Raw genomic sequence first — 23,825 nt, 5'->3', positions numbered from 1 at the left:
TCTAGTTTTCGAGCTATTCACGTTTAAAGTTGGAGGTTTTTTCAGAAAAAGAGCATTTTCGAAGCACTTTGTTCGTAATTCCAACTACGTCCAAACAACTTTCAAGGTACTTGGAAGCACTTTGTTCGTAATTCCAACCACATCCAAACAACTTTCAAGGTGCTTCGAAGCACTTTGTCGTAATTCCAACCACATCCAAACAACTTTCAAGGTGCTTCGAAGCACTTTGTTCGTAATTCCAACCACATCCAAACAACTTTCAAGGTGCTTCGAAGCACTTTGTTCGTAATTTCAACCACATCCAAACAACTTTCAAGGTGCTTCGAAGCACTTTGTTCGTAATTCCAACCACGTCCAAACAACTTTCAAGGTACTTGGAAGCAAGTTTAGTGCTTTTTGCAATATCTTTTTGTCATAATATGTAGAAGTTAACAAAACCTGCTTATTTTTGGGCTTAACTTGGAAGAAACTACTTGAAATCAGCAATTTTGCATTGAAAAAACGTCAAAAAACGTCTATCTTTGAACGCTCATAACTTTTTTTCCTTTCGTCCGATCTTAAATTTGACCCCCATGTCGAGAGTACCCCGTTAAATTTCCTTTCTTTTGGTACCTACGGCGACCTTCTAGCTCTTCTAGTTTTCGAGCTATTAACGTTTAAAGTTGGAGGTTTTTTCAGAAAAAGAGCATTTTCGAAGCACTTTGTTCGTAATTCCAACCACATCCAAACAACTTTCAAGGTGCTTCGAAGCACTTTGTTCGTAATTCCAACCACGTCCAAACAACTTTCAAGGTGCTTCGAAGCACTTTGTTCGTAATTCCAACCACATCCAAACAACTTTCAAGGTGCTTCGAAGCACTTTGTTCGTAATTCCAACCACATCCAAACAACTTTCAAGGTGCTTCGAAGCACTTTGTTCGTAATTTCAACCACATCCAAACAACTTTCAAGGTGCTTCGAAGCACTTTGTTCGTAATTCCAACCACGTCCAAACAACTTCCAAGGTACTTGGAAGCAAGTTTAGTGCTTTTTGCAATATCTTTTTGTCATAATATGTAGAAGTTAACAAAACCTGCTTATTTTTGGGCTTAACTTGGAAGAAACTACTTGAAATCAGCAATTTTGCATTGAAAAAACGTCAAAAAACGTCTATCTTTGAACGCTCATAACTTTTTTTCCTTTCGTCCGATCTTAAATTTGACCCCCATGTCGAGAGTACCCCGTTAAATTTCCTTTCTTTTGGTACCTACGGCGACCTTCTAGCTCTTCTAGTTTTCGAGCTATTCACGTTTAAAGTTGGAGGTTTTTTCAGAAAAAGAGCATTTTCGAAGCACTTTGTTCGTAATTCCAACTACGTCCAAACAACTTTCAAGGTACTTGGAAGCACTTTGTTCGTAATTCCAACCACATCCAAACAACTTTCAAGGTGCTTCGAAGCACTTTGTCGTAATTCCAACCACATCCAAACAACTTTCAAGGTGCTTCGAAGCACTTTGTTCGTAATTCCAACCACATCCAAACAACTTTCAAGGTGCTTCGAAGCACTTTGTTCGTAATTTCAACCACATCCAAACAACTTTCAAGGTGCTTCGAAGCACTTTGTTCGTAATTCCAACCACGTCCAAACAACTTTCAAGGTACTTGGAAGCAAGTTTAGTGCTTTTTGCAATATCTTTTTGTCATAATATGTAGAAGTTAACAAAACCTGCTTATTTTTGGGCTTAACTTGGAAGAAACTACTTGAAATCAGCAATTTTGCATTGAAAAAACGTCAAAAAACGTCTATCTTTGAACGCTCATAACTTTTTTTCCTTTCGTCCGATCTTAAATTTGACCCCCATGTCGAGAGTACCCCGTTAAATTTCCTTTCTTTTGGTACCTACGGCGACCTTCTAGCTCTTCTAGTTTTCGAGCTATTAACGTTTAAAGTTGGAGGTTTTTTCAGAAAAAGAGCATTTTCGAAGCACTTTGTTCGTAATTCCAACCACATCCAAACAACTTTCAAGGTGCTTCGAAGCACTTTGTTCGTAATTCCAACCACGTCCAAACAACTTTCAAGGTGCTTCGAAGCACTTTGTTCGTAATTCCAACCACATCCAAACAACTTTCAAGGTGCTTCGAAGCACTTTGTTCGTAATTCCAACCACATCCAAACAACTTTCAAGGTGCTTCGAAGCACTTTGTTCGTAATTTCAACCACATCCAAACAACTTTCAAGGTGCTTCGAAGCACTTTGTTCGTAATTCCAACCACGTCCAAACAACTTCCAAGGTACTTGGAAGCAAGTTTAGTGCTTTTTGCAATATCTTTTTGTCATAATATGTAGAAGTTAACAAAACCTGCTTATTTTTGGGCTTAACTTGGAAGAAACTACTTGAAATCAGCAATTTTGCATTGAAAAAACGTCAAAAAACGTCTATCTTTGAACGCTCATAACTTTTTTTCCTTTCGTCCGATCTTAAATTTGACCCCCATGTCGAGAGTACCCCGTTAAATTTCCTTTCTTTTGGTACCTACGGCGACCTTCTAGCTCTTCTAGTTTTCGAGCTATTAACGTTTAAAGTTGGAGGTTTTTTCAGAAAAAGAGCATTTTCGAAGCACTTTGTTCGTAATTCCAACCACATCCAAACAACTTTCAAGGTGCTTCGAAGCACTTTGTTCGTAATTCCAACCACGTCCAAACAACTTTCAAGGTGCTTCGAAGCACTTTGTTCGTAATTCCAACCACATCCAAACAACTTTCAAGGTGCTTCGAAGCACTTTGTTCGTAATTCCAACCACATCCAAACAACTTTCAAGGTGCTTCGAAGCACTTTGTTCGTAATTTCAACCACATCCAAACAACTTTCAAGGTGCTTCGAAGCACTTTGTTCGTAATTCCAACCACGTCCAAACAACTTTCAAGGTGCTTCGAAGCACTTTGTTCGTAATTCCAACCACGTCCAAACAACTTCCAAGGTACTTGGAAGCAAGTTTAGTGCTTTTTGCAATATCTTTTTGTCATAATATGTAGAAGTTAACAAAACCTGCTTATTTTTGGGCTTAACTTGGAAGAAACTACTTGAAATCAGCAATTTTGCATTGAAAAAACGTCAAAAAACGTCTATCTTTGAACGCTCATAACTTTTTTTCCTTTCGTCCGATCTTAAATTTGACCCCCATGTCGAGAGTACCCCGTTAAATTTCCTTTCTTTTGGTACCTACGGCGACCTTCTAGCTCTTCTAGTTTTCGAGCTATTAACGTTTAAAGTTGGAGGTTTTTTCAGAAAAAGAGCATTTTCGAAGCACTTTGTTCGTAATTCCAACCACATCCAAACAACTTTCAAGGTGCTTCGAAGCACTTTGTTCGTAATTCCAACCACGTCCAAACAACTGTGGGTACGGTAACACGACGAATCGTTTTCTGTGTTTTTTACCACCTTTTTTATTTTAATGATCACCCAAAAGAATCTATCACTTTGTTTCTGAATTCACCACGTAATGTTAGCACGTAGAAAAGCCACTAGAGAAGAGAAGAACGCGTGCTCGTTGCATGCGCTTTTTATATCGTTCACTGAGCAACCCGCGTGGGTTGCGCGGCAAGCCGTTCTTGCCATCGTGCACGATAAGTTTTTAACGGAGACGAACGCACGGTACGTTCGCGGCTGTATTGTGCGGACTTGCCGCTGTCCGTTGTCTCCGATGTCCGCAGCCGCTACAGTACCCCCTTGCTAGCCGAATCACCGGGGCTATCGGAAGCGTTGAGGGAACCGTACATGTCGTCCAGACCTGGTGACTTTCGGCGATATCGGATCTGGTTGCGGCTCGTTCGGCGTCGTCATCAGCGTTGATGGTACCGTTGTGGTTGTTGGCGTCGATGTTGTCGTTTGCGTTTGGGTCGTCGATGGTGGTTCCTCGATGTCAGCTCGGTAGCACGGTTTTAATCGGTCGATTGAGACATTGATTATTTTGCCGTTAATGTCGACCGCGTAGTACTTGGCGCTACGCTGATGGACTTTAAACGGCCCGTCGTACGGGGTCGAGAGCGATGGTCGGATGGAGTCGTTTCTCACAAAAACATGCGTAGCTTTTGCAAGATCGCTGTGAACAAACACATGTTGTTGCCCGTGCCAAGCGGTCTCGTCGGTTCTGATGCGTCTCATCGCTTGTCGCAGGTTCACCAGTAGATCGGGGTCGGTATCAGATGATGTTATCTTCGGTTCGCATACGAAGTCGGAGGGTATGCGAAGGGTCGTTCCATATACGAGTTCGGCAGGAGCAGCTTGCAAGTCATCCTTGTAAGACGTACGCATTCCCAGGAGGATCATTGGCAGGTGTTGCGTCCAGTGGATTGTGTCGTGGCATAGGATGGCAGCTTTAAGTGTACGGTGCCATCGTTCAATCAATCCATTGCTCTGCGGATGATATGCTGTAGTCCGCAGGTGTTTGGTGCCCAAGGTTTTGAGGAGTTCGGCGAAGAGGTTCGACTCGAACTGACGTCCTTGGTCGGTTGTGATGTATTGAGGAATTCCAAAGCGTGCAATCCAGTTAGCAACCAGTGCGTGGGCGACAACCGGTGCTGTCATGTCCGGCAGTGGAATAGCCTCTGGCCATCGAGTTCGACGATCTATGATCGTTAAGCAGTAACGCTGTCCGTTACTTGGAGGAAACGGTCCCACGATATCAACGTTGATATGTGAGAATCGATTTGTCGTCGCCGGGTATCGTTCGAGGGGCGTTTTCGTGTGTCTCGTGACTTTCGCTCGCTGACATTCCAGGCAGTTGCGGGCAAAACGTATGCTATCCTGGCGAATGTTGGGCCAAACGAATCGGGAAGTCATCAGTTTAGCCGTCGCTCGGGTGCCGGGATGATGTAGTCCATGAGTAACCTTCAGGAAGCGTTCTCTGAAGGCCCTCGTGATGAACGGTCGCAGGTTGTCGGTTGTGTCGTCACAGTAAAGTTGATGTTCGGTACCTGGAATGGTTACTCGCTTGAGGTGTAGGCTAGTACTCACGTCGTTTTGAAGGATGCGTTGTAGTTCCTCGTCTTTGGCCTGGTCGTCGGCCAATGCTCCGAAGTCGATCACCCTGCTATCGTCGATCGCGTTGATTCGAGAGAGAAGATCAGCTGTAACGTTGTCCTTTCCTTGCACGTGCCGGATATCAGTTGTGTGCTGACCAATGTAGTCCAATTGTCGAGCCTGTCGTGGTGAAGCTTTGTCGGAGCTTTGCTTGAAGGCGTATGTTATCGGCTTGTGGTCGGTATAGATGTGGCTTGTTCGTCCATCCAACCAGTGCCGGAAGTGTCGTACTGCCAGATATATCGCTGTCAGCTCGCGGTCGTAGGTGCTGTATCGTCGCTGCGTTTTGTCAAACTTCTTGGAGAAGAATCCAAGTGGTTGGAGTTGTCCATCTACTACTTGATGTAGTGCTGCGCCAGCAGCGATGTCCGAGGCATCGACCCATAGTGAGAGTTCCGCGTTGGCTATGGGGTGTGCAAGGAGCGTGGTGTTCGCTAGCTGCTCCTTGCACTCGATGAAGGCTGATGTCGTCTCAGGAGTCCATTCGAGAGGAGTTTTGTCGTTTTTTCGATTTCCGGGAATCATAGCGAGCAGCGGGGCTTGTGCAACGATGGCATTCGGTATGAATCGGCGGTAGAAGTTTATCATCGCGATAAACTTTTTTAGCTCCTTTACGGTCGCTGGAGTTTTAAAATCGCGGATAGCTTCTACCCGTTCCGGAAGAGGCAGGATACCGTTTTCGTTTACCTGATGGCCCAGGAATCTAATTTCTGATTTCCCGAGTTCGGTCTTCGCACAGTTGATGTGTAAATGGTGCTCTTCCAGTCGTTTGAAGAGCTGGGTGAGGTGCTCACGATGTTCTGCCATAGTCGTGGATGCTATGAATATGTCGTCGATATATACGAACACAAAGTCCAATCCACGTACGACTTCATTTATAAGGCGTTGGAAGGTCTGCGCGGCGTTCCGCAGGCCGAAGGTCATGTACGAAAACTCGAAAAGGCCAAATGGTGTTATGATTGCCGTCTTCGGTACGTCGTCGGGATTTATTGGCACTTGGTGGAAAGCCTTCTTCAAGTCGATTTTGGAGAATACGTGTTTTCCAGCGAGGGTGGCGGTGAAATCCTGTAGATAGGGTACGGGATATCGATCAGGGACTGTTTGAGCGTTCAGTGCCCTGTAATCGCCACATGGTCTCCACGTTCCGTCTGGTTTCTGCACCATATGCAAGGGACTCGCCCAGTTGGATCGCGATGGGCGGCAAATTCCCAACCGGAGCAGGATGTCGAACTCAGCTCGTGCTGCAGCAAGTTTCTCCGGAGGCAGTCTGCGAGGACGCGCACTCGTTGGCGGGCCAGTCGTATCGATGTAGTGCATGACGGTAGAGTTGCATGTCAGTCCCGGTGGCGATGTTGTTGTTAATGCCGGAAAATCGCTTAGAATATCAGCTAAAGGCGCCTCTCGTGAGAACGCTCGGATGTCGCTGGCTGCGTCGTCGATCAGGATGCCGGCCATCTGGATGTTCGTGGTGTTATCAATAAGCCGTCGTCGCTTCAGGTCGATCAGGAGGTCGTGGTGTGCAAGGAAATCCGCTCCGATGATGGCGATGGTGACATCCGCGATGACAAAGGTCCACAAGAAGTCCCTGCGGAGGCCAAGGCTGACGTTTAGAGTTGCCTCTCCGTAGACGGGGATGTTTGTTCCATTCGCAGCTACAAGCACGGCGCTTGTAGGTCGCACACCACTAACGCGTCGGTCGCGTGGAATTACTGATATTTCGGCGCCGCTGTCGATCAGGAAGCGCGTTCCTGTCGCGTTGTCAGAAATGCACAGTCGAGGCGCGGCGTTGGAGGTAGTGAGCGCGTGCACTACGTCTCCGGATCCCGACATGCATACCTAAGGTTGGTTGGAAGTAACCTTAAAGGTACACGGATGTCGGCACTTCGTTGCGCGAGCACCATGATGCTCGTGATACCAACACAGTCCGGTGTTTGATCCTGTGCGGCTGGTGCTACGCGTTCGTCGAGGAGAGGATTCACGTGAATGTCTGGCGGGAGTTGACGATCGTTTGGCACAGTGGCTACCGTTACTGATCAGTGCTTTTATGTTACTTAGTTCGGACTTTATCTCATTCCACGCCTCCAGGCACGGCGCGTGCATGTGCCCTTCGTTGCGTTGACTGCCTGGCTCAGCTAGTTGCCCACGCTTGGGCGCAGTTTCGATCGCGTTAATAGGACGCCAGCGTTGCGATTCCATTACCGCGTCGGCGATGGCCAATTTTTCACTAGCTGGGCCCTGATTTGCTACTACCAGCTGTTGTATGTTAGCAGGGAGCCGGGCAGCCCAAAGATCGAGCAACAACTCATCAGAGATTGACCCATTAGCCACCCGCCGCATGTCGTAGTACAGCTGGGAAGGCTTGGCGTCACCAAGCGCCATCTCTGACAGCACGCGTTGCATACGCCTTTGTTGCGATTCGCTAAAGTGTTCCGTCAGCGTTCTTTTCGCGAAATCGTACTTGTTTTTCGCTGGCAGCATTTCGAACTTCGATTTTAATTCAACCAGTGTTTTCTGCGGTACCTGGGCCATCACGAAATTGAATCGTTTCGCATCCTGGGTGTCAAGAATACCGGCGGCAGCGAACCAGTATTCCACCGACAAGAAAAAACCTTCCAGGTTGCTGGTGTCCATAAGCGGTGGAGGGATTTTCGGCGCACCAGAGATCGTCGTCACGTTTTTGTCGGGTATTGCATTTGCATCCTCATTGCTAGCCGATGTACCTTCCGATCCATCGTTGGCCACGCGTGTGGCTCGTTCAGGGCTGTGATGAATCATTCTCGGACGGCGTTGTCAAAGCAAGCGGGCGAAGAAAATGTGGTTCTGCGTGGTGATTCTTGCGCGTGGTCGTTTCCCGGAAGAATGGCTACTCGGTGTAGACCTTCGCACGGGTGGTCGCTTCGTGGAACGGCTGCGCGGTGCAGGGATTCCTCGCGGTTGGTCACTTTTCGTAATGGCTGCTCGATGCAGAGTGCCGCGTGGGTCAATTTCTCCGGTCACTTACCGGCGCAGAACGCGTTGTTCGCTGGTAGGGAAATGTGTGATAGCGCAGGCGATCACGTCGGGGTCACCAATTTGTGGGTACGGTAACACGACGAATCGTTTTCTGTGTTTTTTACCACCTTTTTTATTTTAATGATCACCCAAAAGAATCTATCACTTTGTTTCTGAATTCACCACGTAATGTTAGCACGTAGAAAAGCCACTAGAGAAGAGAAGAACGCGTGCTCGTTGCATGCGCTTTTTATATCGTTCACTGAGCAACCCGCGTGGGTTGCGCGGCAAGCCGTTCTTGCCATCGTGCACGATAAGTTTTTAACGGAGACGAACGCACGGTACGTTCGCGGCTGTATTGTGCGGACTTGCCGCTGTCCGTTGTCTCCGATGTCCGCAGCCGCTACACAACTTTCAAGGTGCTTCGAAGCACTTTGTTCGTAATTCCAACCACATCCAAACAACTTTCAAGGTGCTTCGAAGCACTTTGTTCGTAATTCCAACCACATCCAAACAACTTTCAAGGTGCTTCGAAGCACTTTGTTCGTAATTCCAACCACATCCAAACAACTTTCAAGGTGCTTCGAAGCACTTTGTTCGTAATTTCAACCACATCCAAACAACTTTCAAGGTGCTTCGAAGCACTTTGTTCGTAATTCCAACCACGTCCAAACAACTTCCAAGGTACTTGGAAGCAAGTTTAGTGCTTTTTGCAATATCTTTTTGTCATAATATGTAGAAGTTAACAAAACCTGCTTATTTTTGGGCTTAACTTGGAAGAAACTACTTGAAATCAGCAATTTTGCATTGAAAAAACGTCAAAAAACGAGTATCTTTGAACGCTCATAACTTTTTTTCCTTTCGTCCGATCTTAAATTTGACCCCCATGTCGAGAGTACCCCGTTAAATTTCCTTTCTTTTGGTACCTACGGCGACCTTCTAGCTCTTCTAGTTTTCGAGCTATTCACGTTTAAAGTTGGAGGTTTTTTCAGAAAAAGAGCATTTTCGAAGCACTTTGTTCGTAATTCCAACCACATCCAAACAACTTTAAAGGTGCTTCGAAGCACTTTGTTCGTAATTCCAACCACGTCCAAACAACTTTCAAGGTGCTTCGAAGCACTTTGTTCGTAATTCCAACCACATCCAAACAACTTTCAAGGTGCTTCGAAGCACTTTGTTCGTAATTCCAACCACGTCCAAACAACTTTCAAGGTGCTTCGAAGCACTTTGTTCGTAATTCCAACCACATCCAAACAACTTTCAAGGTGCTTCGAAGCACTTTGTTCGTAATTTCAACCACATCCAAACAACTTTCAAGGTGCTTCGAAGCACTTTGTTCGTAATTCCAACCACGTCCAAACAACTTTCAAGGTACTTGGAAGCAAGTTTAGTGCTTTTTGCAATATCTTTTTGTCATAATATGTAGAAGTTAACAAAACCTGCTTATTTTTGGGCTTAACTTGGAAGAAACTACTTGAAATCAGCAATTTTGCATTGAAAAAACGTCAAAAAACGTCTATGTTTGAACGCTCATAACTTTTTTTCCTTTCGTCCGATCTTAAATTTGACCCCCATGTCGAGAGTACCCCGTTAAATTTCCTTTCTTTTGGTACCTACGGCGACCTTCTAGCTCTTCTAGTTTTCGAGCTATTCACGTTTAAAGTTGGAGGTTTTTTCAGAAAAAGAGCATTTTCGAAGCACTTTGTTCGTAATTCCAACCACATCCAAACAACTTCAAAGGTGCTTGGAAGCACTTTGTTCGTAATTCTTACCACGTCCAAACAACTTTCAAGGTGCTTCGAAGCACTTTGTACGTTATTCTTACCACGTCCAAACAACTTTCAAGGAGCTTCGAAGCACTTTGTTCGTAATTCCAACCACGTCCAAACAACTTTCAAGGTGCTTCGAAGCACTTTGTTCGTAATTCCAACCACATCCAAACAACTTTCAAGGTGCTTCGAAGCACTTTGTTCGTAATTTCAACCACATCCAAACAACTTTCAAGGTGCTTCGAAGCACTTTGTTCGTAATTCCAACCACGTCCAAACAACTTTCAAGGTACTTGGAAGCAAGTTTAGTGCTTTTTGCAATATCTTTTTGTCATAATATGTAGAAGTTAACAAAACCTGCTTATTTTTGGGCTTAACTTGGAAGAAACTACTTGAAATCAGCAATTTTGCATTGAAAAAACGTCAAAAAACGTCTATGTTTGAACGCTCATAACTTTTTTTCCTTTCGTCCGATCTTAAATTTGACCCCCATGTCGAGAGTACCCCGTTAAATTTCCTTTCTTTTGGTACCTACGGCGACCTTCTAGCTCTTCTAGTTTTCGAGCTATTAACGTTTAAAGTTGGAGGTTTTTTCAGAAAAAGAGCATTTTCGAAGCACTTTGTTCGTAATTCCAACTACGTCCAAACAACTTTCAAGGTGCTTCGAAGCACTTTGTTCGTAATTCCAACCACGTCCAAACAACTTTCAAGGTGCTTCGAAGCACTTTGTTCGTAATTCCAACCACATCCAAACAACTTTCAAGGTGCTTCGAAGCACTTTGTTCGTAATTCCAACCACATCCAAACAACTTTCAAGGTGCTTCGAAGCACTTTGTTCGTAATTTCAACCACATCCAAACAACTTTCAAGGTGCTTCGAAGCACTTTGTTCGTAATTCCAACCACGTCCAAACAACTTCCAAGGTACTTGGAAGCAAGTTTAGTGCTTTTTGCAATATCTTTTTGTCATAATATGTAGAAGTTAACAAAACCTGCTTATTTTTGGGCTTAACTTGGAAGAAACTACTTGAAATCAGCAATTTTGCATTGAAAAAACGTCAAAAAACGAGTATCTTTGAACGCTCATAACTTTTTTTCCTTTCGTCCGATCTTAAATTTGACCCCCATGTCGAGAGTACCCCGTTAAATTTCCTTTCTTTTGGTACCTACGGCGACCTTCTAGCTCTTCTAGTTTTCGAGCTATTCACGTTTAAAGTTGGAGGTTTTTTCAGAAAAAGAGCATTTTCGAAGCACTTTGTTCGTAATTCCAACCACATCCAAACAACTTTCAAGGTGCTTCGAAGCACTTTGTTCGTAATTCCAACCACATCCAAACAACTTTCAAGGTGCTTCGAAGCACTTTGTTCGTAATTTCAACCACATCCAAACAACTTTCAAGGTGCTTCGAAGCACTTTGTTCGTAATTCCAACCACGTCCAAACAACTTCCAAGGTACTTGGAAGCAAGTTTAGTGCTTTTTGCAATATCTTTTTGTCATAATATGTAGAAGTTAACAAAACCTGCTTATTTTTGGGCTTAACTTGGAAGAAACTACTTGAAATCAGCAATTTTGCATTGAAAAAACGTCAAAAAACGCCTATCTTTGAACGCACATAACTTTTTTTCCTTTCGTCCGATCTTAAATTTGACCCCGATGTCGAGAGTACCCCGTTAAATTTCCTTTCTTTTGGTACCTACGGCGACCTTCTAGCTCTTCTAGTTTTCGAGCTATTCACGTTTAAAGTTGGAGGTTTTTTCAGAAAAAGAGCATTTTCGAAGCACTTTGTTCGTAATTCCAACTACGTCCAAACAACTTTCAAGGTACTTGGAAGCACTTTGTTCGTAATTCCAACCACATCCAAACAACTTTCAAGGTGCTTCGAAGCACTTTGTCGTAATTCCAACCACATCCAAACAACTTTCAAGGTGCTTCGAAGCACTTTGTTCGTAATTCCAACCACATCCAAACAACTTTCAAGGTGCTTCGAAGCACTTTGTTCGTAATTTCAACCACATCCAAACAACTTTCAAGGTGCTTCGAAGCACTTTGTTCGTAATTCCAACCACGTCCAAACAACTTTCAAGGTACTTGGAAGCAAGTTTAGTGCTTTTTGCAATATCTTTTTGTCATAATATGTAGAAGTTAACAAAACCTGCTTATTTTTGGGCTTAACTTGGAAGAAACTACTTGAAATCAGCAATTTTGCATTGAAAAAACGTCAAAAAACGTCTATCTTTGAACGCTCATAACTTTTTTTCCTTTCGTCCGATCTTAAATTTGACCCCCATGTCGAGAGTACCCCGTTAAATTTCCTTTCTTTTGGTACCTACGGCGACCTTCTAGCTCTTCTAGTTTTCGAGCTATTAACGTTTAAAGTTGGAGGTTTTTTCAGAAAAAGAGCATTTTCGAAGCACTTTGTTCGTAATTCCAACCACATCCAAACAACTTTCAAGGTGCTTCGAAGCACTTTGTTCGTAATTCCAACCACGTCCAAACAACTTTCAAGGTGCTTCGAAGCACTTTGTTCGTAATTCCAACCACGTCCAAACAACTTTCAAGGTGCTTCGAAGCACTTTGTTCGTAATTCCAACCACATCCAAACAACTTTCAAGGTGCTTCGAAGCACTTTGTTCGTAATTCCAACCACATCCAAACAACTTTCAAGGTGCTTCGAAGCACTTTGTTCGTAATTTCAACCACATCCAAACAACTTTCAAGGTGCTTCGAAGCACTTTGTTCGTAATTCCAACCACGTCCAAACAACTTCCAAGGTACTTGGAAGCAAGTTTAGTGCTTTTTGCAATATCTTTTTGTCATAATATGTAGAAGTTAACAAAACCTGCTTATTTTTGGGCTTAACTTGGAAGAAACTACTTGAAATCAGCAATTTTGCATTGAAAAAACGTCAAAAAACGAGTATCTTTGAACGCTCATAACTTTTTTTCCTTTCGTCCGATCTTAAATTTGACCCCCATGTCGAGAGTACCCCGTTAAATTTCCTTTCTTTTGGTACCTACGGCGACCTTCTAGCTCTTCTAGTTTTCGAGCTATTCACGTTTAAAGTTGGAGGTTTTTTCAGAAAAAGAGCATTTTCGAAGCACTTTGTTCGTAATTCCAACCACATCCAAACAACTTTAAAGGTGCTTCGAAGCACTTTGTTCGTAATTCCAACCACGTCCAAACAACTTTCAAGGTGCTTCGAAGCACTTTGTTCGTAATTCCAACCACATCCAAACAACTTTCAAGGTGCTTCGAAGCACTTTGTTCGTAATTCCAACCACGTCCAAACAACTTTCAAGGTGCTTCGAAGCACTTTGTTCGTAATTCCAACCACATCCAAACAACTTTCAAGGTGCTTCGAAGCACTTTGTTCGTAATTTCAACCACATCCAAACAACTTTCAAGGTGCTTCGAAGCACTTTGTTCGTAATTCCAACCACGTCCAAACAACTTTCAAGGTACTTGGAAGCAAGTTTAGTGCTTTTTGCAATATCTTTTTGTCATAATATGTAGAAGTTAACAAAACCTGCTTATTTTTGGGCTTAACTTGGAAGAAACTACTTGAAATCAGCAATTTTGCATTGAAAAAACGTCAAAAAACGTCTATGTTTGAACGCTCATAACTTTTTTTCCTTTCGTCCGATCTTAAATTTGACCCCCATGTCGAGAGTACCCCGTTAAATTTCCTTTCTTTTGGTACCTACGGCGACCTTCTAGCTCTTCTAGTTTTCGAGCTATTCACGTTTAAAGTTGGAGGTTTTTTCAGAAAAAGAGCATTTTCGAAGCACTTTGTTCGTAATTCCAACCACATCCAAACAACTTTAAAGGTGCTTCGAAGCACTTTGTTCGTAATTCCAACCACGTCCAAACAACTTTCAAGGTGCTTCGAAGCACTTTGTTCGTAATTCCAACCACATCCAAACAACTTTCAAGGTGCTTCGAAGCACTTTGTTCGTAATTCCAACCACGTCCAAACAACTTTCAAGGTGCTTCGAAGCACTTTGTTCGTAATTCCAACCACATCCAAACAACTTTCAAGGTGCTTCGAAGCACTTTGTTCGTAATTTCAACCACATCCAAACAACTTTCAAGGTGCTTCGAAGCACTTTGTTCGTAATTCCAACCACGTCCAAACAACTTTCAAGGTACTTGGAAGCAAGTTTAGTGCTTTTTGCAATATCTTTTTGTCATAATATGTAGAAGTTAACAAAACCTGCTTATTTTTGGGCTTAACTTGGAAGAAACTACTTGAAATCAGCAATTTTGCATTGAAAAAACGTCAAAAAACGTCTATGTTTGAACGCTCATAACTTTTTTTCCTTTCGTCCGATCTTAAATTTGACCCCCATGTCGAGAGTACCCCGTTAAATTTCCTTTCTTTTGGTACCTACGGCGACCTTCTAGCTCTTCTAGTTTTCGAGCTATTAACGTTTAAAGTTGGAGGTTTTTTCAGAAAAAGAGCATTTTCGAAGCACTTTGTTCGTAATTCCAACTACGTCCAAACAACTTTCAAGGTGCTTCGAAGCACTTTGTTCGTAATTCCAACCACGTCCAAACAACTTTCAAGGTGCTTCGAAGCACTTTGTTCGTAATTCCAACCACATCCAAACAACTTTCAAGGTGCTTCGAAGCACTTTGTTCGTAATTCCAACCACATCCAAACAACTTTCAAGGTGCTTCGAAGCACTTTGTTCGTAATTTCAACCACATCCAAACAACTTTCAAGGTGCTTCGAAGCACTTTGTTCGTAATTCCAACCACGTCCAAACAACTTCCAAGGTACTTGGAAGCAAGTTTAGTGCTTTTTGCAATATCTTTTTGTCATAATATGTAGAAGTTAACAAAACCTGCTTATTTTTGGGCTTAACTTGGAAGAAACTACTTGAAATCAGCAATTTTGCATTGAAAAAACGTCAAAAAACGAGTATCTTTGAACGCTCATAACTTTTTTTCCTTTCGTCCGATCTTAAATTTGACCCCCATGTCGAGAGTACCCCGTTAAATTTCCTTTCTTTTGGTACCTACGGCGACCTTCTAGCTCTTCTAGTTTTCGAGCTATTCACGTTTAAAGTTGGAGGTTTTTTCAGAAAAAGAGCATTTTCGAAGCACTTTGTTCGTAATTCCAACCACATCCAAACAACTTTCAAGGTGCTTCGAAGCACTTTGTTCGTAATTTCAACCACGTTCAAACAACTTTCAAGGTGCTTCGAAGCACTTTGTTCGTAATTCCAACCGCGTCCAATCAACTTTCAAGGTGCTTCGAAGCACTTTGTTCGTAATTCCAACCACATCCAAACAACATTCAAGGTGCTTCGAAGCACTTTGTTCGTAATTCCAACCACATCCAAACAACTTTCAAGGTGCTTCGAAGCACTTTGTTCGTAATTTCAACCACATCCAAACAACTTTCAAGGTGCTTCGAAGCACTTTGTTCGTAATTCCAACCACGTCCAAACAACTTCCAAGGTACTTGGAAGCAAGTTTAGTGCTTTTTGCAATATCTTTTTGTCATAATATGTAGAAGTTAACAAAACCTGCTTATTTTTGGGCTTAACTTGGAAGAAACTACTTGAAATCAGCAATTTTGCATTGAAAAAACGTCAAAAAACGCCTATCTTTGAACGCACATAACTTTTTTTCCTTTCGTCCGATCTTAAATTTGACCCCGATGTCGAGAGTACCCCGTTAAATTTCCTTTCTTTTGGTACCTACGGCGACCTTCTAGCTCTTCTAGTTTTCGAGCTATTCACGTTTAAAGTTGGAGGTTTTTTCAGAAAAAGAGCATTTTCGAAGCACTTTGTTCGTAATTCCAACTACGTCCAAACAACTTTCAAGGTACTTGGAAGCACTTTGTTCGTAATTCCAACCACATCCAAACAACTTTCAAGGTGCTTCGAAGCACTTTGTCGTAATTCCAACCACATCCAAACAACTTTCAAGGTGCTTCGAAGCACTTTGTTCGTAATTCCAACCACATCCAAACAACTTTCAAGGTGCTTCGAAGCACTTTGTTCGTAATTTCAACCACATCCAAACAACTTTCAAGGTGCTTCGAAGCACTTTGTTCGTAATTCCAACCACGTCCAAACAACTTTCAAGGTACTTGGAAGCAAGTTTAGTGCTTTTTGCAATATCTTTTTGTCATAATATGTAGAAGTTAACAAAACCTGCTTATTTTTGGGCTTAACTTGGAAGAAACTACTTGAAATCAGCAATTTTGCATTGAAAAAACGTCAAAAAACGTCTATCTTTGAACGCTCATAACTTTTTTTCCTTTCGTCCGATCTTAAATTTGACCCCCATGTCGAGAGTACCCCGTTAAATTTCCTTTCTTTTGGTACCTACGGCGACCTTCTAGCTCTTCTAGTTTTCGAGCTATTAACGTTTAAAGTTGGAGGTTTTTTCAGAAAAAGAGCATTTTCGAAGCACTTTGTTCGTAATTCCAACCACATCCAAACAACTTTCAAGGTGCTTCGAAGCACTTTTTTCGTAATTCCAACCACGTCCAAACAACTTTCAAGGTGCTTCGAAGCACTTTGTTCGTAATTCCAACCACGTCCAAACAACTTTCAAGGTGCTTCGAAGCACTTTGTTCGTAATTCCAACCACATCCAAACAACTTTCAAGGTGCTTCGAAGCACTTTGTTCGTAATTCCAACCACATCCAAACAACTTTCAAGGTGCTTCGAAGCACTTTGTTCGTAATTTCAACCACATCCAAACAACTTTCAAGGTGCTTCGAAGCACTTTGTTCGTAATTCCAACCACGTCCAAACAACTTCCAAGGTACTTGGAAGCAAGTTTAGTGCTTTTTGCAATATCTTTTTGTCATAATATGTAGAAGTTAACAAAACCTGCTTATTTTTGGGCTTAACTTGGAAGAAACTACTTGAAATCAGCAATTTTGCATTGAAAAAACGTCAAAAAACGCCTATCTTTGAACGCTCATAACTTTTTTTCCTTTCGTCCGATCTTAAATTTGACCCCCATGTCGAGAGTACCCCGTTAAATTTCCTTTCTTTTGGTACCTACGGCGACCTTCTAGCTCTTCTAGTTTTCGAGCTATTAACGTTTAAAGTTGGAGGTTTTTTCAGAAAAAGAGCATTTTCGAAGCACTTTGTTCGTAATTCCAACCACATCCAAACAACTTTCAAGGTGCTTCGAAGCACTTTGTTCGTAATTCCAACCACGTCCAAACAACTTTCAAGGTGCTTCGAAGCACTTTGTTCGTAATTCCAACCACATCCAAACAACTTTCAAGGTGCTTCGAAGCACTTTGTTCGTAATTCCAACCACATCCAAACAACTTTCAAGGTGCTTCGAAGCACTTTGTTCGTAATTCCAACCACGTCCAAACAACTTTCAAGGTGCTTCGAAGCACTTTGTTCGTAATTCCAACCACATCCAAACAACTTTCAAGGTGCTTCGAAGCACTTTGTTCGTAATTCCAACCACATCCAAACAACTTTCAAGGTGCTTCGAAGCACTTTGTTCGTAATTCCAACCACATCCAAACAACTTTCAAGGTGCATCGAAGCACTTTGTTCGTAATTTCAACCACATCCAAACAACTTTCAAGGTGCTTCGAAGCACTTTGTTCGTAATTCCAACCACGTCCAAACAACTTTCAAGGTGCTTGGAAGCAAGTTTAGTGCTTTTTGCAATATCTTTTTGTCATAGTATGTAGAAGTTAACAAAACCTGCTTATTTTTGGGCTTAACTTGGAAGAAACTACTTGAAATCAGCAATTTTGCATTGAAAAAACGTCAAAAAACGCCTATCTTTGAACGCACATAACTTTTTTTCCTTTCGTCCGATCTTAAATTTGACCCCCATGTCGAGAGTACCCCGTTAAATTTCCTTTCTTTTGGTACCTACGGCGACCTTCTAGCTCTTCTAGTTTTCGAGCTATTAACGTTTAAAGTTAGAGGTTTTTTCAGAAAAAGAGCATTTTCGAAGCACTTTGTTCGTAATTCCAACCACATCCAAACAACTTTCAAGGTGCTTCGAAGCACTTTGTTCGTAATTCCAACCACGTCCAAACAACTTTCAAGGTGCTTCGAAGCACTTTGTTCGTAATTCCAACCACATCCAAACAACTTTCAAGGTACTTGGAAGCAAGTTCAGTGCTTTTTGCAAGATCTTTTTGTCATAATATGAAGAAGTTAACAAAACCTGCTTATTTTTGTGCTTAACTTGGAAGAAACTACTTGAAATCAGCAATTTTGCATTGAAAAAACGTCAAAAAACGCCTATCTTTGAACGCACATAACTTTTTTTCCTTTCGTCCGATCTTAAATTTGACCCCCATGTCGAGAGTACCCCGTTAAATTTCCTTTCTTTTGGTACCTACGGCGACCTTCTAGCTCTTCTAGTTTTCGAGCTATTAACGTTTAAAGTTGGAGGTTTTTTCAGAAAAAGAGCATTTTCGAAGCACTTTGTTCGTAATTCCAACCACATCCAAACAACTTTCAAGGTGCTTCGAAGCACTTTGTTCGTAATTCCAACCACGTCCAAACAACTTTCAAGGTGCTTCGAAGCACTTTGTTCGTAATTCCAACCACATCCAAACAACTTTCAAGGTGCTTCGAAGCACTTTGTTCGTAATTCCAACCACATCCAAACAACTTTCAAGGTGCTTCGAAGCACTTTGTTCGTAATTTCAACCACATCCAAACAACTTTCAAGGTGCTTCGAAGCACTTTGTTCGTAATTCCAACCACGTCCAAACAACTTCCAAGGTACTTGGAAGCAAGTTTAGTGCTTTTTGCAATATCTTTTTGTCATAATATGTAGAAGTTAACAAAACCTGCTTATTTTTGGGCTTAACTTGGAAGAAACTACTTGAAATCAGCAATTTTGCATTGAAAAAACGTCAAAAAACGCCTATCTTTGAACGCTCATAACTTTTTTTCCTTTCGTCCGATCTTAAATTTGACCCCCATGTCGAGAGTACCCCGTTAAATTTCCTTTCTTTTGGTACCTACGGCGACCTTCTAGCTCTTCTAGTTTTCGAGCTATTAACGTTTAAAGTTGGAGGTTTTTTCAGAAAAAGAGCATTTTCGAAGCACTTTGTTCGTAATTCCAACCACATCCAAACAACTTTCAAGGTGCTTCGAAGCACTTTGTTCGTAATTCCAACCACATCCAAACAACTTTCAAGGTGCTTCGAAGCACTTTGTTCGTAATTCCAACCACATCCAAACAACTTTCAAGGTACTTGGAAGCAAGTTCAGTGCTTTTTGCAAGATCTTTTTGTCATAATATGAAGAAGTTAACAAAACCTGCTTATTTTTGTGCTTAACTTGGAAGAAACTACTTGAAATCAGCAATTTTGCATTGAAAAAACCTCAAAAAACGCCTGTCTTTGAACGCTCATAACTTTTTTTCCTTTCGTCCGATCTTAAATTTGACCCCCATGTCGAGAGTACCCCGTTAAATTTCCTTTCTTTTGGTACCTACGGCGACCTTCTAGCTCTTCTAGTTTTCGAGCTATTCACGTTTAAAGTTGGAGGTTTTTTCAGAAAAAGAGCATTTTCGAAGCACTTTGTTCGTAATTCCAACCACATCCAAACAACTTTCAAGGTGCTTCGAAGCACTTTGTTCGTAATTCCAACCACGTCCAAACAACTTTCAAGGTGCTTCGAAGCACTTTGTTCGTAATTCCAACCACATCCAAACAACTTTCAAGGTACTTGGAAGCAAGTTCAGTGCTTTTTGCAAGATCTTTTTGTCATAATATGAAGAAGTTAACAAAACCTGCTTATTTTTGTGCTTAACTTGGAAGAAACTACTTGAAATCAGCAATTTTGCATTGAAAAAACCTCAAAAAACGCCTATCTTTGAACGCACATAACTTTTTTTCCTTTCGTCCGATCTTAAATTTGACCCCCATGTCGAGAGTACCCCGTTAAATTTCCTTTCTTTTGGTACCTACGGCGACCTTCTAGCTCTTCTAGTTTTCGAGCTATTAACGTTTAAAGTTGGAGGTTTTTTCAGAAAAAGAGCATTTTCGAAGCACTTTGTTCGTAATTCCAACCACATCCAAACAACTTTCAAGGTGCTTCGAAGCACTTTGTTCGTAATTCCAACCACATCCAAACAACTTTCAAGGTGCTTCGAAGCACTTTGTTCGTAATTCCAACCACATCCAAACAACTTTCAAGGTGCTTCGAAGCACTTTGTTCGTAATTCCAACCACGTCCAAACAACTTTCAAGGTGCTTCGAAGCACTTTGTTCGTAATTCCAACCACATCCAAACAACTTTCAAGGTACTTGGAAGCAAGTTCAGTGCTTTTTGCAAGATCTTTTTGTCATAATATGAAGAAGTTAACAAAACCTGCTTATTTTTGTGCTTAACTTGGAAGAAACTACTTGAAATCAGCAATTTTGCATTGAAAAAACCTCAAAAAACGCCTGTCTTTGAACGCTCATAACTTTTTTTCCTTTCGTCCGATCTTAAATTTGACCCCCATGTCGAGAGTACCCCGTTAAATTTCCTTTCTTTTGGTACCTACGGCGACCTTCTAGCTCTTCTAGTTTTCGAGCTATTCACGTTTAAAGTTGGAGGTTTTTTCAGAAAAAGAGCATTTTCGAAGCACTTTGTTCGTAATTCCAACCACATCCAAACAACTTTCAAGGTGCTTCGAAGCACTTTGTTCGTAATTCCAACCACATCCAAACAACTTTCAAGGTGCTTCGAAGCACTTTGTTCGTAATTCCAACCACATCCAAACAACTTTCAAGGTGCTTCGAAGCACTTTGTTCGTAATTCCAACCACGTCCAAACAACTTTCAAGGTGCTTCGAAGCACTTTGTTCGTAATTCCAACCACATCCAAACAACTTTCAAGGTACTTGGAAGCAAGTTCAGTGCTTTTTGCAAGATCTTTTTGTCATAATATGAAGAAGTTAACAAAACCTGCTTATTTTTGTGCTTAACTTGGAAGAAACTACTTGAAATCAGCAATTTTGCATTGAAAAAACCTCAAAAAACGCCTGTCTTTGAACGCTCATAACTTTTTTTCCTTTCGTCCGATCTTAAATTTGACCCCCATGTCGAGAGTACCCCGTTAAATTTCCTTTCTTTTGGTACCTACGGCGACCTTCTAGCTCTTCTAGTTTTCGAGCTATTCACGTTTAAAGTTGGAGGTTTTTTCAGAAAAAGAGCATTTTCGAAGCACTTTGTTCGTAATTCCAACCACATCCAAACAACTTTCAAGGTGCTTCGAAGCACTTTGTTCGTAATTCCAACCACGTCCAAACAACTTTCAAGGTGCTTCGAAGCACTTTGTTCGTAATTCCAACCACATCCAAACAACTTTCAAGGTACTTGGAAGCAAGTTCAGTGCTTTTTGCAAGATCTTTTTGTCATAATATGTAGAAGTTAACAAAACCTGCTTATTTTTGTGCTTAACTTGGAAGAAACTACTTGAAATCAGCAATTTTGCATTGAAAAAACCTCAAAAAACGCCTATCTTTGAACGCACATAACTTTTTTTCCTTTCGTCCGATCTTAAATTTGACCCCCATGTCGAGAGTACCCCGTTAAATTTCCTTTCTTTTGGTACCTACGGCGACCTTCTAGCTCTTCTAGTTTTCGAGCTATTAACGTTTAAAGTTGGAGGTTTTTTCAGAAAAAGAGCATTTTCGAAGCACTTTGTTCGTAATTCCAACCACATCCAAACAACTTTAAAGGTGCTTCGAAGCACTTTGTTCGTAATTCCAACCACATCCAAACAACTTTCAAGGTGCTTCGAAGCACTTTGTTCGTAATTCCAACCACATCCAAACAACTTTCAAGGTGCTTCGAAGCACTTTGTTCGTAATTCCAACCACATCCAAACAACTTTCAAGGTGCTTCGAAGCACTTTGTTCGTAATTCCAACCACGTCCAAACAACTTTCAAGGTACTTGGAAGCACTTTGTCCGTAATTCCAACCACGTCCAAACAACTTTCAAGGTGCTTCGAAGCACTTTGTTCGTAATTCCAAACACATCCAAACAACTTTCAAGGTGCTTCGAAGCACTTTGTTCGTAATTTCAACCACGTCCAAACAACTTTCAAGGTGCTTCGAAGCACTTTGTTCGTAATTCCAACCACATCCAAACAACTTTCAAGGTGCTTGGAAGCAAGTTTAGTGCTTTTTGCAATATCTTTTTGTCATAATATGTAGAAGTTAACAAAACCTGCTTATTTTTGGGCTTAACTTGGAAGAAACTACTTGAAATCAGCAATTTTGCATTGAAAAAACGTCAAAAAACGAGTATCTTTGAACGCTCATAACTTTTTTTCCTTTCGTCCGATCTTAAATTTGACCCCCATGTCGAGAGTACCCCGTTAAATTTCCTTTCTTTTGGTACCTACGGCGACCTTCTAGCTCTTCTAGTTTTCGAGCTATTAACGTTTAAAGTTGGAGGTTTTTTCAGAAAAAGAGCATTTTCGAAGCACTTTGTTCGTAATTCCAACCACATCCAAACAACTTTCAAGGTGCTTCGAAGCACTTTGTTCGTAATTCCAACCACGTCCAAACAACTTTCAAGGTGCTTCGAAGCACTTTGTTCGTAATTCCAACCACATCCAAACAACTTTCAAGGTACTTGGAAGCAAGTTCAGTGCTTTTTGCAAGATCTTTTTGTCATAATATGAAGAAGTTAACAAAACCTGCTTATTTTTGTGCTTAACTTGGAAGAAACTACTTGAAATCAGCAATTTTGCATTGAAAAAACCTCAAAAAACGCCTGTCTTTGAACGCTCATAACTTTTTTTCCTTTCGTCCGATCTTAAATTTGACCCCCATGTCGAGAGTACCCCGTTAAATTTCCTTTCTTTTGGTACCTACGGCGACCTTCTAGCTCTTCTAGTTTTCGAGCTATTCACGTTTAAAGTTGGAGGTTTTTTCAGAAAAAGAGCATTTTCGAAGCACTTTGTTCGTAATTCCAACCACATCCAAACAACTTTCAAGGTGCTTCGAAGCACTTTGTTCGTAATTCCAACCACATCCAAACAACTTTCAAGGTGCTTCGAAGCACTTTGTTCGTAATTTCAACCACATCCAAACAACTTTCAAGGTGCTTCGAAGCACTTTGTTCGTAATTCCAACCACGTCCAAACAACTTCCAAGGTACTTGGAAGCAAGTTTAGTGCTTTTTGCAATATCTTTTTGTCATAATATGTAGAAGTTAACAAAACCTGCTTATTTTTGGGCTTAACTTGGAAGAAACTACTTGAAATCAGCAATTTTGCATTGAAAAAACGTCAAAAAACGCCTGTCTTTGAACGCACATAACTTTTTTTCCTTTCGTCCGATCTTAAATTTGACCCTCATGTCGAGAGTACCCCGTTAAATTTCCTTTCTTTTGGTACCTACGGCGACCTTCTAGCTCTTCTAGTTTTCGAGCTATTCACGTTTAAAGTTGGAGGTTTTTTCAGAAAAAGAGCATTTTCGAAGCACTTTGTTCGTAATTCCAACCACATCCAAACAACTTTCAAGGTGCTTCGAAGCACTTTGTTCGTAATTCCAACCACATCCAAACAACTTTCAAGGTGCTTCGAAGCACTTTGTTCGTAATTCCAACCACATCCAAACAACTTTCAAGGTGCTTCGAAGCACTTTGTTCGTAATTTCAACCACATCCAAACAACTTTCAAGGTGCTTCGAAGCACTTTGTTCGTAATTCCAACCACGTCCAAACAACTTTCAAGGTACTTGGAAGCAAGTTTAGTGCTTTTTGCAATATCTTTTTGTCATAATATGTAGAAGTTAACAAAACCTGCTTATTTTTGGGCTTAACTTGGAAGAAACTACTTGAAATCAGCAATTTTGCATTGAAAAAACGTCAAAAAACGTCTATCTTTGAACGCTCATAACTTTTTTTCCTTTCGTCCGATCTTAAATTTGACCCCCATGTCGAGAGTACCCCGTTAAATTTCCTTTCTTTTGGTACCTACGGCGACCTTCTAGCTCTTCTAGTTTTCGAGCTATTAACGTTTAAAGTTGGAGGT

General features: G+C 41.5%; 1 protein-coding gene across 1 annotated transcript; it reads right to left on the bottom strand.

Annotated features, from left to right (window-relative positions):
• Nucleotides 1-6,896: 6,896 nt before the first annotated feature.
• LOC131271259 (uncharacterized) lies at nucleotides 6,897-7,835 on the bottom strand. The gene has a single exon (XM_058272670.1). It carries the CDS (start codon nucleotides 7,833-7,835, stop codon nucleotides 6,897-6,899), a length of 939 nt encoding a protein of 312 aa, XP_058128653.1.
• Nucleotides 7,836-23,825: the final 15,990 nt, after the last annotated feature.

The sequence above is a fragment of the Anopheles coustani genome, unplaced genomic scaffold (genome assembly GCF_943734705.1).
Source record: "Anopheles coustani unplaced genomic scaffold, idAnoCousDA_361_x.2 scaffold_143_ctg1, whole genome shotgun sequence".
NCBI classification, from domain to species: domain Eukaryota; kingdom Metazoa; phylum Arthropoda; class Insecta; order Diptera; family Culicidae; genus Anopheles; species Anopheles coustani.
The sequence above is the reverse complement of the archived record's forward strand: the minus strand, read 5'-3'. Positions and strand labels throughout refer to the sequence as shown.

Coding starts and splice junctions, on each gene's coding strand:
- LOC131271259 (XM_058272670.1), bottom strand. CDS start 7,835: ATGATTCATCACAGCCCTGAACGAGCCACACGCGTGGCCAACGATGGA.